General features: G+C 41.8%; 1 protein-coding gene across 2 annotated transcripts in view; it reads left to right on the top strand.

Moving 5' to 3' along the window:
- Positions 1–14,617, top strand: part of LOC146817933 (centromere protein H-like) — a 232,619-nt gene that overhangs the window by 206,722 nt on the left and 11,280 nt on the right. For both annotated transcript variants that reach the window (XM_085609272.1, XM_085609271.1), the window contains exons 7-8: positions 900–963; positions 5,674–5,725. In XM_085609272.1, the coding sequence (XP_085465398.1) occupies positions 900–963; positions 5,674–5,725 (116 nt within the window). The remainder of the gene's footprint in view (positions 1–899; positions 964–5,673; positions 5,726–14,617) is intronic.

Consider the following 14,617-nt stretch of genomic DNA (forward strand, 5'->3'; position numbering starts at 1 on the left):
CGCTACGAATAGGCAAAAGAAGCGAATAAAGCTTATGAAAAAAAAGTCAATAAGGCTCAATAGAAGCGCTTACTTACTTGGTCCTAGTTCCCATGTAGAGCACTGTAAAAAAAATGTTTAAAAAAATTTGCATAACGTAACAATTATTTACATGAAAAGTATCGTAAAGCACAATACAATTAAGATTAAAGGACAATACACTTAATAGTAATAAATAATATAAATGCTATAGAGTGCAATACTAGTATATGAAATATAAAAACTCTTAAAATTCTAAAGTATAATAAAGGCAGATTAAGTATTTCCAATGCGGAGTAGAGCTGAAATACTTATCTTGACGGGCAGCTAATAAAAGAGGAAGATGATGCAGTGCACAGGATACTTATACTGCTTGTCTGAACTTCTTTACTTTGTGATGTATTCAGTGTTCTTTAAAGTACTGCATGTTTGGGCAGCAAATAAAAGTATATGCATAATGGTAGCCTCCGGTCTTGTAATGAAATTGTGGTTGCTTTTCGAGTAGGTTTTCATACCCCTCAACCAACAACCCAATTACCTACACCATCACAATTTAATTTTTAACACAAACATTTGAAAAGCAGTAAATAAAATTATGCAGTTATAATTTCTAACGCAGCACTAATTGTGGTAAAGTTTCCTTGCCGATACCTTGTATATCAAAACAAGTTTAAGCTTGACTGGAAATGTTCATATAGGGCTTGTACGTGCATGTTTACTTCTCTGTTTTGGATGTGAAACTGTAAACTATCCTGTCGCACATTTTTCTTAGTGGTCCATCTATGTCTTACGCTCTAGCCAGGTCTACTTCAATATCCCCTTACCTTTCCTAGAGATGGAGAATATGGGTTTGTGTGAATGAAGGATCTCTCTTTTTTTAGGTCTATCCTTGAGGTAATGAAAAATTCGATTGCAATGTGCAAGAAGGTCCACTCTATCCAATCGGTAAGTCGAAAAATAAATTGACCTTTTGCTTGAATACCTTTTATCAGTAATATATCCATATACTGTTTTCTATGCACCAACTGCTTGAGATTTCAAGCAACCCACCCAAAGAACAATGTGCTATTTCTAGGTGACTTACAATAATAGAACAGTTTGAATTAATGAAAATATGCCTTCAACTCCAGTATTTGGCTGGCAGGCCCAAACTTTCGCAGGACCTCTCCCTACAAAGTGGAATATATAGTCACCACTGTCACACAGGGCTGGGATGGCCGTATTGGACATCAGAAAAAATGCAGGTAGCCTGGGGTTGCTTTTAGGTTTGGGTGTATGGAAGCATCATCAGCTAACCAGCTTGTCAAACAGCCCTGAAAAAACACACACTATTTTCTTGCAGACACCTTTCATGAAATTTGTCTCTCACACCTCCAACAACTCTTCTTGAAGACTGTGCACTCACTTCCTACACCCGCCCAGTACAGAAGGTAGTTGGTACTTCTCCACGCTTTCCCACAGTTCAGTGCTTAATTTGAGCTGGTGGTCTCCGGTGCTCAGCACCCACACTTAATTGTCGACACCAGCACTTATGACAGCTGCCACATGGTGGCGCTGTTTGTATAATTTAGAGATGAGCAGAACATCAACTGTTTATTAATTCCGTATGCATTAAAAACAATGAATACCTGCTGCCCAAGCTATTTTTATAGGTTTGGGGCATTGAATAGTCTGAATTGTCACTTGTAGCAGGGTGCTAGTTCGTAGTTGTGTAGGTACTGTCATTGGAAACACCAGCAGTGGCAATGGGTGGTGCAAGCTGCAGAGGCCTCCTGACTAGAGCTCTGACAAGTTTTTTTTTTATACAAATTAAGCATGGCAGTGGGCGGACACAAATAGTTTTAATTCCAATTGCACACGCCCAAAGACATTTTAGAAAATTTGACCACAGAGAAAGCTTCAAAAAGACCGAGAGCAGGGCTTGTCTGTTTGATCTTCGTGCCTTTGCAACGATAAGAAAGCTGCAGAAAAGCCTCAAGCTGGAACTCTTTGCTATACTGAGGACAAACATTTCCGACAATGCTGGGAGCTTCACAAAGATAATATATGCACAACATTTCCTGCTCTCCGCCGATTCAACAATCTAAAATGCACAAATAAATATAATGTAAAGAATAGAAAAAAGTTTGATTAAGGGGATCCGATAAATCGTGCGTGAAATCCACTTTTGTAACTGCAGCTTTTTTCACTGGCTCTCTAGTACAGGCACAAATTCACTTTTCGGAACGTAACAATCAAGGAAATAAATCCTCTCTGTCAATGGGTGTGAATGCTAATCCATCTATTATAAGCTTTTGGGAGCCAGTCGCACATCCTACACCTGTTTAAACCCGCTCTCTACTCCCTATGCAATAAGACCTTCCCAGGTTTCTGTTTCCAGATAGCGGAGTCCCTGTGGGTAGAGGTAGACAAGCCTGCACATTCTTGAGGCGAGTAAGCCAGGCCCCTTGCTGGTTGGGTCTACAGAGCCAAAACGCAAACTAAACCTTCCATAAAAATCCATCACTCAACAAATGACATGAAAACAAGATTTTTTATTTTTTAAAGAGTCGTTTTTTCACACTTGGGTTTCATTTTAATACCTTACATTATGCACTAGACTGGAGCGACCAATACGTGGGTTTATAAAGATGTAAGAACAAATGCTGGGATGCTTTTTCCGTCTGCGAAGCAAGAAACGGCTATTTTTTTAATCGCACACTTCCCACTCCATTAAACTACATATCAGGTATAATTATTCTGTACAGTGTCGTTGCTCTCAAATTTAGCAGTTAAGTAAAATGAAAACAGCGACTAGGTCCCGTGGAATTATGCGGTTGGCGTGGACCAAATTATGCAGCAGGTTTGACTATATTATGTGGCAAGAAACAGCAAATTATGCGCCGTAATGCAGCACATTTTGTCATGGCATTACGTCATTATTTTGTTGTTTTTACTCCTGTTCGCACTGTATGGGCAAAGGGTTTGCCTCAGCACAAGTTTACCACTCAAACGCATCCATGAGCAACTGAAAGTCAACTAGCAACCTTTGTGAAGGGCTTTTCACTGTGCAGCAGCATGTGTTGCTGCATCTTGAGCCACTTTTGATCCATAGATGATGGATCATGTAGCAAATGCGGCAAATCCATAATTATGTGAAAAACACGGCGGATGCAGAATTGCATGATTCTTTTAGCGCGGACAGTAACCTAAAGTTCTTTGCTTGGGCCATACAACTTGGCTTTTTGTGGAGCGAAGGGTTATAGCCCTGTTTTTAGGTCTCGCCTGACCCAGCGCATGCGCTGGTCTGGCGAGACATTTTGTCAGGGCTCCAAAAAGTGCTACCAGGCCAGCCTAGAGCTACAGTGCATGTGCACGGGCGCGCGCGTCGCGTTTTACCGCGATTACTTTCACTTTCGCAGCCGCTTTGATGTTTGATCGCGATCACATTCGCGGCCGCACGGCCGCTTTGATGTTCTCCGTGAGGCTTCAATAGATTGCAGCAGTTAAAACAAGCATTGGCATAGCCAATAGGTCTCGCTTTTGGGACCTTATAAGTGTTTAGTTATGCAACTGCTGCATGGCTAAAAACGTATAAGGTCCCAAAGACGAGACCTATTGGCTATGCCAATGCTTGTTTTTGATTACTTTGCAATTTAGCCACAGGAGTTCGTCTACAGGAAGGCTGCGATTTGTGCAAAATGTCCTTCAACAACTTAAATTAGAGCAGGCCACATAACATGCTCAATAAAAGCAAAGCATACAAACCACATCCTAAATCTAATGTGCACTAGATAAGACCTCTTTCCTCCTTAATTCTGGGTGAGTTTAACTTGAGCTGAAGAAAATGTAAGATTAGAGTTCTGCATCGTACCATGGGTCTTCAGTCTACCCAAACTAGCAGGAAGGAGTTAAACAATTATATTTGGAGAATCCCTAATTGGAAAGCCCTAAACCCAATTTAGGATCCTAAATCCAGCCTTTATACATGGATCAAAAATCCAGGTTATAAGGGCTTTTTGGAAAATTGTCTTGTACATGAAAGCAATTTTTTCATAAACTTATAAACAAGATGAAAGTGGAATGGACACGGTTGTCACCCAGGCATTCTGCAGTACCACTAGGGAGCTCAGTAAGCCTTAACGTTTCAAGGAATAAGTTGCATCCCTACTTGAGCTTCCAAACGTTTTCTTAATGGACACCGATTTACCAAGATGCCTGCGGTAGAGAAAGTGACATCGTAAACCCTTTAACAGCTGATGTCATCACGTGGTAGACTGCTTGGCCCCTCGTTATCACTTCAAATTAGCCCTATTTTCTGTTGAGGGCATAGCGGAAGAGCAATATAAAGAAAGTAAACATGCGTGTTGGGTGTCTCTACTTACCGTTCCTGTTGCTGCCTTCATGACCTCTGAGACTAGGGTTTGCAAGGGATGTACTGCGGGGGGGGGGGGGGCAAATGACTGGCAAGAAGTAGCAGCTGCTACCACTCTCTACCCATAAGTGACAACCAAAATAGAAGCAATAACATTTCTGGAGCTTTATATTTCAGTTTATGTGCAGGCTCTGAACTGGGGTGGCGAAGTGAGCTAAAGAATGATGATGGATTCAACCCAGATCTGTGACTGGGGTGAGTGTATGAAAAGTTTCAGAGCTCTGTCCATCATCTCCTTGTGTTTGCTTTGTTCACCCTAAGTTGGCAGGGTATGCCCATACGTGGGCCCCTTGCTCACTTTGCCACTGGATTCAAGGTAGCCTGGCTGATTTGGGGTGTTACCCCATAACCGGTCCCAGGATGCTTGTTTCTGGTCCAGGGAAGACCTGACTTAGCAGTTCGTGCTGGACTGTTCACATGAGGCACAGGGTCAAGACCAATTTGCATATGGCTGGGTCTGAACTGGGGTGGTGGAGTGAGCTAAAGAAAGATGATTGATTAAACCCAGATCCGTGACTGGGGGTGAGTGTCTGAAAAGTTTCAGTGCTCCGTCCATCATCTCCTTGTGTTTGCTCTACACCTCACCCCCTGGAACTCACATAACGGATTCCTGGAAAGTCGTTCAGCAGGAATCATGAGGGATTTTGTTCCTGGCTCAGAAGAGGGTATGAGGAATTTACTCCCTCTCCCTAACCGAGGAGTCTCCCTGTCTGCTGCGGGAGAAAATTCCAGTGTTCATTTCAGTGCAGCTACTTAATTTGATCACTAACACATTCATCTTCAGAAAGACATAAGCCACTCCAAGGCTTACACAATCGGCAGAAAATTCAAGACATTTGACTTGCATGTAATACACGCATGGCAATTGTTCCATGCACAGATATTGTGAAGTAGAAAATGACAATACACGTATATTCTGTCTTTTGTGGGAGAGTGGAACCTTCTGTGATCTTAAATGATCCTGTACTGTAGTATCAATGTTATTAGCCCTTACATAGCCAACTAAGGCCGACTATAGCCAACCACTAAAAATGGACAGCATAAAGAAGGTAAGGAAGTTATAGAATACACAAATTTGAATCTCCCTCCTCACCTGCCCACAGTAGTTTACACTTTTTAAAGTTTACAATAATCTCTGTTGTAGATGAGATCAGGGGGAGAGCAACACAGCAGTTTGGCATGTTGTGTTTTTATTATTGTGTGAGAGGAATTGCCTGACCCAACCCTTGTATCTGTTCCAGAATAACCAGCTCTTGGAAGACCAGATATTGGACGCTCGCAGACGCAGGATCGGTATGTATTACAGGCACAAATTGTGTGTTTATGCACTCATTGGGTGAGTTTTTAATTCCTTAATTTGAGACTGCTCTGCTTTGTTATTAGATATACTGTTTGTTGGATTCACATTTGGAAGTCCAGAGAAACTGACTTTTATTGGCCTCTATGATGGAGGCATTGATTGTGCATGTTCCTGGGTGGGGTTTAGATTCAGTGCAGCTTTCATCGTATCAACTGTGCAGGGTGTTGAATATAGACACTAAAGTAGCATAGTAGGCTTGTTTGTAGAGCGCACGTTCACCCCAGAGGGGAGTCTTGATGTTTGACAGATAATGGATTTTTATTGTTACCAATTCATTTGTACACATTTGATCGACCTTGGACGGATGAATTACAGATTGCCCCACCAGGATTTGAACCTGTGATCATGTCAAATATAGGACCATGGATTTGATGTATTAGTCCACTGAGCCACCAGACGCAGGATCTCAAGGTGATTGCATCTAGGCTACAGTGAGTTGTCTAATTCCTAATCCACCCAAATCAACGCAGATTTACTCCAAGGAGGAATGCAATGGTGCATTTAAGGAAGTTACCATGAGCACAGCAATTTCAGTGACTGCAAGGGATATATATGCATTCATCGCTCTGAATTTGAGGAATACCCTTGCTACCCTAACTTGGCAATTTTGTTGTTTGAATCCAGCCCAGCATAAATTTGGCCCAACCTTTGTAGCATGGAATAATCTCTTCTATATGACTTCTAGAACTGGAATCAAGACTGGCAAGATTATATCTGAAAAGAGGATGTTGCCGATTAAGAGCGAGATGGTCTCAATTCTGTCTGCTTTGGAACTGCTGGTAGCTACCCTTCTCCATAATATGTTTAGATGGGAGTAAGGATTAAAAATGCAGATGACATATTGGTATATTTATTGAATTCCGCTGGAGTAACCAATAACCTTTTTGAACCAATGCGAATTTTTGCAGCATTATCTGGTTTAACCATGAATTGGCATAAGTCACAGTAGGCCCCTAGAATTGATGGTCTGCCTTTCATCTGACCACTTCTGGATCTTGGGACTTGAATAGCAGCAGGCTTCATTTAAGTACTTGGGGGAAACGTAAACAGATATAGCAACACCTTGAACTGCAACGTTAAGGTTACTGAGGGTCTTGTAAATCAGAAAATGTCTGGGCTAAGTTTCCATTACCACTAAACTGTAGGACGTCACTGGGTAAAATAATGGTATTAACCGGGGGGAGGGGGCAAAGGGGGGGGGGTGTGTGTGTATTCACACACACACACACACACACACACACACACACACACACACACACACACACACACACGTAACACCATTATTTTAACCAGTGACACCCTATGATCTAACAATAATTTCTGTACTTTCAAGATGGCTGTCATGTTGCATATGTAATATGGCAGGCATTTTGGAAGCATATAAAAACACATTCAGTCCTCTTGGGGCTGTATCGTTATGCTATTTCTGTACTACATCCGTGCAGAAGGGGCTCGTTTAGCATCTTTAGTGCAAACATCAATTTGTTTTTTAATGGCAGATTTGAGTAACACAAAGGCAGTTACTGCCCTGTGTTTCCTGCTGTGCTAAAAAAAAAAGTCAAACTCAAAGGGCCATCAGCCCTCCTTTTGTTCAAGTATCCTTTTGACTGGGAGCCATCTGGAGCCTCACACCTAGATGCCAATGCAATGGACGGTAGCGAAGGCACTCCTCATGGCATCACTTCACAAGTACCTAAGAGAAATAACACTATATACTTTGTTTAATCCCTGTATATAAGTGATATGCATGGACTGTAAGAATGTCCGCTGTCCGGCTATACGTTTATTTACACAAATACCAATTTGAGTAGCTCTCTAATTTTTAAAAACATTTTTATTGAAGCTTTTCTCATAGAACAAAATCAAAAACATTTTGCAACGTACATCTTGACATATATATAGCATGGATCTCCATGACAGTACTGTTGCTATTCATGTGCGTTTCATCAATTGCATCCCCAGTCTGCCCCTCTATTCCAACCATCAAATCTACTGTCATTGATGATCAGTCCTCCAAGTCATCAGCCAAATACTCGTCTTTGTGGACCTTTTTCATCTGTATTTTCTCTGCAGTGTCCAAGTCCATGTTTCTCTCCCAGGGTTTTATATCCCTCCCTATTACCCCAATACTGTATTCTTTTCCCCTCTGCACCTGCATAGTGGCAAGCAAGCAGTGTCGAGGGGACTAGTCTAGACAGTTCAGTAATCCTCTACAAATTCACAACCACAGTAGCCCTGTAACGGTACACAGGTCCATGTCATGTGCAGGAAATCAGCACACTCAGAGGGTCTTCTTGTTGAGTAGTAGGGTTGCAATGAAGTATAGTAAGTTTGGTGCAGAGAGTGAAAATGTGTTAACTGAAATCTGGCATTACTAGAGATTGTTTTGACATGCCTGCAAGCTCACCCCTACTCTGTGTCTTTTAGCAGTGTGGCGTCAGCTCTGTAACATTGTTTGCCAACTGGCAGTTCCAACTTCTGCCTCTCATCCCTTAGGGGCACATGCATAAATGTAAGGAATTCCGATTCCTTAATAGCAATTTTTAAGGAATGGCTATTAAGGACTCCTAATTTCCTATGCTTGTAGGAATCGCTAAATAAATTGTGATTCCTACACATTCCCAATTAGCGAATCGCAAACTGCGATTCGCTAATAGGGAATGCAGTCCCATGGGCCTAGAGGCCCATAGGAATGAATAGGAAACCACTTGCAATTTGCGATTACCAGAAAGGTAATCGCAAATTGCGCATGCAATTTCAAGGGGGATAGAGGGCCAAAAGGCCACCCTGATTCACCCCCTGAACTGCCATGTGTGTGCCACATGGCACTTAGAAAAATGCAATTTCTAGCATTTTTCTAAGGAATTGCAGATTACCACCAACTTGAAGTTGGTGGTAATTTGTGATTCCTTAATGCTAAATTGCAATCTCAGATTGCTTCTTGCATTGCATTTAAGAAATCGCAAATTGCGATTCCCTAAATGCATTCGCAAAATAGGTCATTGCAAATTTTGCGATGACCTATTTTGCGATTGGGTTTGGGCTTGAAGCATCCCAAATGGCTAATTACTGGTTGCAAAGGGGCCGATTCTCAGAATTGGCCTCTTTGCGACCGGTAATTAGCTTGATACATGTGCCCCTTAGTGCTCTATATAATCGACACCCCATGGGTGGCAGTACCTGACTCCAGGAGTATTGTTAAGGTCCTAGAAGTTTGGGGGTGGCAAGAAATCCCGGCCAGATCACACTTGTTAGCGTGATCATCCTACTGCAAGAATTGCTTCATTTCCACCCCAAACTGGCCCTGGGCCTCTGCGAATGTCAGCAGCTGTTCTCTCGGAACCAGGTCCCCCAATGTCATACAGCCCTCTGCATGCCAATGTACCATGGGCATGTCTCTTTCGGTCTTCCAGAAAGGCTGCAGCCAATTTAGCTCCAATTCCCTAGAAAAGGGACAGCACCTGAACACTCAGCGCATCACATTTTCTCACATCGTCGCTGTGTGCCGTATCACATATGGGAGGAGCTTCTTTTCCCATCATCAGTACAGTTTGTAGCGCATGGTTGCCGTTGTATCCATCAAGCAGTCTTTTCTCCCACTTGGCTATCTAGGTACACCAATTTATAGCATGCTGTAGGTGCATTGCAAATTAATATAGTTCTAAATCAGGAAGGCTAATGCCCCTCTACTCTGTCCAGCTTTAAGATTGTCAGCACCACTCTGCTGCATAATCATATTTTAGGGCTATTCATCCAATGTAGGGTGTGGAAGCACTTTACATCACACTCACACATTGTACATTGACCATAAATCATACACGTGTGTAAATCTATGTACAGAATGTTACAAAGGACAATAATATTTTCAAGTTGTAGCAGTCACAGGTCGTCTTTACCAGTAGAGATTATATGTTAAGAGACAATAATGGTAATAATGTTTCTTTTGTGTAGTGAAATGCATTCTAGATATTTAGTACACCATACAGAATGTGTACAGCAGGAAGAGCAACAGTGCATCCCTTCCTCACACACACAGCATCAGCAGCAACGCAAGTTCTGTTTCATCTTTCCCTCACTCTTACACCTACTTGCCGTCGCTATTTGTGTTCCGTGTCATTTAGCACTATTTCTCTGTGCAAAATGCATCCTGGTGTCCATTTTGGACGCAAGTGGGCATTTATGCGTTAAGAAATAGAGCTAAACACAGAATAAACACTTCCTGCATAATTCAAGCGCAATCTCACAGGGTTCTTTGGTAATTCCGTGTGATTATGCTAAATAGAATTGCGCGAGTTACGCCCACCTCTAATTAAAACTCCTCTTTTTGTTGGCTGGGGACCCGAAAGGTGAAGGCAAGCTCACAGCACCTAGAATAGAATGGTTTATTGCCTGAAAAAAGACATTTGTTGCCCTGAAAAGACAGGCAAAACTACCATGAGCTACAAAACGAAATATAATTTGTTGTTAATGATAGCCATGTGTAGATAAAACAGGCCTTTTGAAAACCTCAATCACTCGTGCATCCTCCAACCACTATATCGGTCATTAGGGGTAATTTCTGTAACCTTCTAAACCTCTGGAACCATCTTATCCTTGCACGTAATAAAGGTCCTTACTTTTGTTGCTGCTTTTTTTCCTTTCTCAATAACGCCTGACCTTTGGCCCTTGCCGCTTGGAAGTGTGTGGCAGTAGGGTTTTACGGTATTACCCTTATGGTGGCTTGCAGGTTCACAATGTTTTTAATTTTTCCACAATTCTTATAATAACTACACTTACTTGCACACTGTACCACTCGTCTCTAGGCTCTGTTGACAGGTTTTAATCACTGGCAAACTTCGTGGTACTTTTTTTTTTGTTTATCTCACAAGAAAAAGGAGGGGACCAGGAGTGCTTATAGGTCCAGCATACATGCTCCTATGAGATCAAATTATTTTTTCCATTGCTATATGTGACCTTCTGAAAGCTATCCCAGATCATTAGGTCTGATGATAGCCACCACGTTTTTAACCAGATGAGTAGGCTCACCTATTAAAAATCCCGTTTAGAGAAGTAATTTGTCTATTTTAACATACACTTTCCTACATACATTCACTTTCATACACCAGTCTATATGAAAGGGCCCTACACTTCACATACAGCATTGGAAAAAAGATCTCCAAAAAAGAGCCCCCTTGTAGTTGCCCGTCGAGCATTGCAGCACCTGCTAAATGAGGTGTACGCCCTATGATGGAGCACAACACCCATTTGGGTGCGTGAAGGCTCCTTTTCCTAAGGAAGCGGATCCCCTGCCGCACCCCTAGTGTCTATCTGACCTCCTACCCTCTCTTGGAAGGAACTGCATACTCTTCTATAGACTTTTTTTTCTTTTTTTTTTTTTTGCAATCCCAGAAGGATGTGAGGCTGAGTAGATCTACCAGAATGAGATAATGTGACCTTTAGGTTACACCCAGACCTCTACAATGGATGCAATTGTCCATCGTGGATTGACCACTCCAAGAGGCAGAACCCTTGTTGCTAGTATTTTCTGTCTTTCCTGTGTAAATCTCACATTTTTCATGTACATCATGGGAAACTAGCGCAACCTGTTCACCAATTTTTACTAACTGCCAAATAGTATAGAAAGCATGTCATTAGGCCAGTATCTGGAGAAGTGTATTCTGTGTTGCAGGATATTTTGAAGAGCAAAAAGTGATATGCCCATGGTTTCAGACTTCTGACCAAGTGAGGACTGTGCTTACTGCAGACATTTCAGGACAGCTATACAGGGATCGGTCCTCCATGCGACAGAAAACATTTGAATTTTGTATACTGATTTATATAAGATAACAGGTATTTTCTTCACCTTCATTCTCTTTTTCTTTGGGTTGTGGTAACACTTTAGTAAACATTATGATGATTGTTGCCATTTTTGATATACCAGAGTAGTGCCCAGTAAAGTTTTAGAAGTACGCAATTATTGGGTTCCTTGCCTTACCATAACCAAGTGGGCAGGAGATGGCTTCTAAAAAATATCCTACTAGAGTCTCTGGCAAGTCTAAACAGTCTCCGTTCTGTTCCATTCCTCTAAAAGGAAGATTTCTTGGCTTTCTTCTGCTTGCCTGATGATGTGTTAATCACAAATGAAAACACTATCATACCTACCACCTTAAAACTCTCCTCCATGCCTAACATCAGTAAGTCACATGCTCCAATCCATCCATAGCACACCCAGATGGCTCAACGTTATCGCATTACAATTCCTTTGCATAACATACACTGTACTGGACATTACACTCCCATTAGGCCCTTGATTATTTCAGAATATCCTAAAATCTGCAGGGTAACTCTTCTTTCCCTTTAACCCTCCAGGATAGACATTGGGTACATTATTTTCCTGCACTTCTTTGCCCAAGACTCTTGCTTGCTACAGGCAACTTGATTCTTGTGTATTTTGCTTTCTTTGCACTCCTCCTCCAACTTGAACAGCCTACTCCTTTTTACTCCTCCAACTGTATATCCCACCACAACAATTACCCCTCACATCCCTCAGCAAACACGTACAACTAGATGAAACCTCACGCAACATGATAACTTGAACTCAAACACAAACACAGCTTCAACTCACAATCCAGCAACAACTTCACCTTTAGCAGGGACCTCACTATCACGTCTGCCTCTTATAAATTCCTTCTCTCTGCTTACTCCCCCCCAACTGAACCATCCTACAAATCAGCAAAACCAATACATACGGCAATCCCACAACTAACAACATGCCCATCTTTGACAGCATGGAATTCCTCCCTACCACAAAGGACAGCACCACTTGCACATGACCACCATGCTACTTCAAGCACCAGCTTCTAATCTCATACGCCGCACATTAATCCTTTCAGTCTGCTCAATCTTTCCTGGTGAGAACATTCCACACCCCAAGCACACATCAACCCATACTTACCACTACCACACTGCCAGCACCTCCTTTCACATTACGTACTCCCAGGTCAAACCTCATCTATTGCAACGGAGGACGCCACATATATTTCCTACCATATGTGACACCACCCACTGTCAATCCTTGTATCAACTTATTCTTCTCAGGAATGCTACACTCTAAAATCATGCATTTTGATATTTAACAAACACCACTTCATCCACTCCAAGCTCAATGAATAAGGAATTCCTCTGACCATTGCTCTCCAATAACAAGACGGGGCACCCACTTTTATTCAGACAACATTCCACTGCAAGCAACTACATTAAAACCAGACACTCTACACATGAGCCCCTTATCTCTTAAAACTAGCCAGCACTGAATCACTCCTCAGGCCTAGAACCACACACTGCACACCAGCAAACTATAATAATGAGCAGCATTTTGCATATTCTTGCCTTTCAGTAGTATTTTAGATTTATTTATTTTTGGTCTTTTATAAAACGCGAACATGACTCAAAGGTATCAGAGCGCTGTACATATGATAGAGAAACATAAATGAAGATCTGATACATAAAAAGAACATCTAAAAAAAATAGCAACTTTTAGGAATTCAAAGATATGGTAAGTAGTGACAGAGTTATTAAAAGAGGATCTTCATTCTTATGTGTCATTGGAATAGGTTCTCCAGGGTAGTTTTCTATGATTTTGCCTTGCCTTGGTCCCATTTCGGGAACCCAGAGGACAATGTTTGTATGGGTTCCACTGGGAATTGATGTATTGGTATTACAGTCACTGTAGCGGTCGATGAGCCCAGGGGATGGGCTAATCATTTTTTTAATGTTTTTGTTGGGACTTTTACATATTTGTTTAAAGGCGCTTTTTTTCATCTTACCTTATATTTATTGAATCGCATACAATTCCTGTTGGTTCCTTTCCTAAAAATACTTTGAGTGCAGTTTTTGACAAAGCTAAGATTTTTTTAAAAAGTTTATTTAAAAATAAATGTGTGGCCTTTGCTTCGCATTGTATCATATAGTATATGACAGTAAAAAATGAACGGTTTCACTGGTTTCTTATTTGGAAGGATATCGTGGGGGTATGGGTGGTGGTGGGGTCATGGATGCCTGGTAAAATACAAACCAAACATATAGTACGATACAGCTGGGCAGATTTACTAACTTTTTATGCAGCGCAGCAACCAAAGTTGCTGCGCTGCTGGAAAGGGAGAGCGCAGTGAAAGGGAGGGCGCAGAACTGCGCCATATCTACTAGGATAAGGTGCATTTTTTCCTTTCTCCCTGCGCTTGTGCACCTTAGGCTGCCATGCGGCAACACACAGACTCCCACACTTGCACGACAAAGAAAGGGTGTGCGCATTCTATAAAACATAGTTTAGTATTTGAAGGGGACTCTTCAGTACAAAAATTTGCTTTAATAATTTTTCCAATTTGCATGTGAGCTGCATTGTACATCACTTATACAAAGTTACAATGTGGTGAGTTGGGAAACTTGCTCCACAGTTACAAGTGCCCCTAGGAGGCATATCTTGCCTACCAATGTTAGCAAATGGGGATTTTCATCACAATTAATGGGTGGTTGCATGGGAACTAGTGGGTGGGTCCATGTCCCACCCATGGTATGCCCCTTTGATGAAAAGGAGCATAAAGTAGTGCATAGCGCCACTTTGCGTACATCTGGCCAACCCTCCAATACAAATCCTGATTTGGACTGGAAAGTAAATCCCACTACAACATTTTGCAACAGATATGCACTACGAAAGTAAAGCAAACTCAGTGCAAAGTGCTGGTAAATCCGGTTCAAAGTTACTGGAACCAAAATCAATTGACGTCGTCGTTGGAAGGCTTTGTGAGGATTTCCAAAGCAACAACGAGAACGCAATCTTTAACATCTAC

This window comes from Triturus cristatus, chromosome 6 (genome assembly GCF_964204655.1).
Source record: "Triturus cristatus chromosome 6, aTriCri1.1, whole genome shotgun sequence".
In the NCBI taxonomy this organism is placed as follows: Eukaryota; Metazoa; Chordata; class Amphibia; order Caudata; family Salamandridae; genus Triturus; species Triturus cristatus.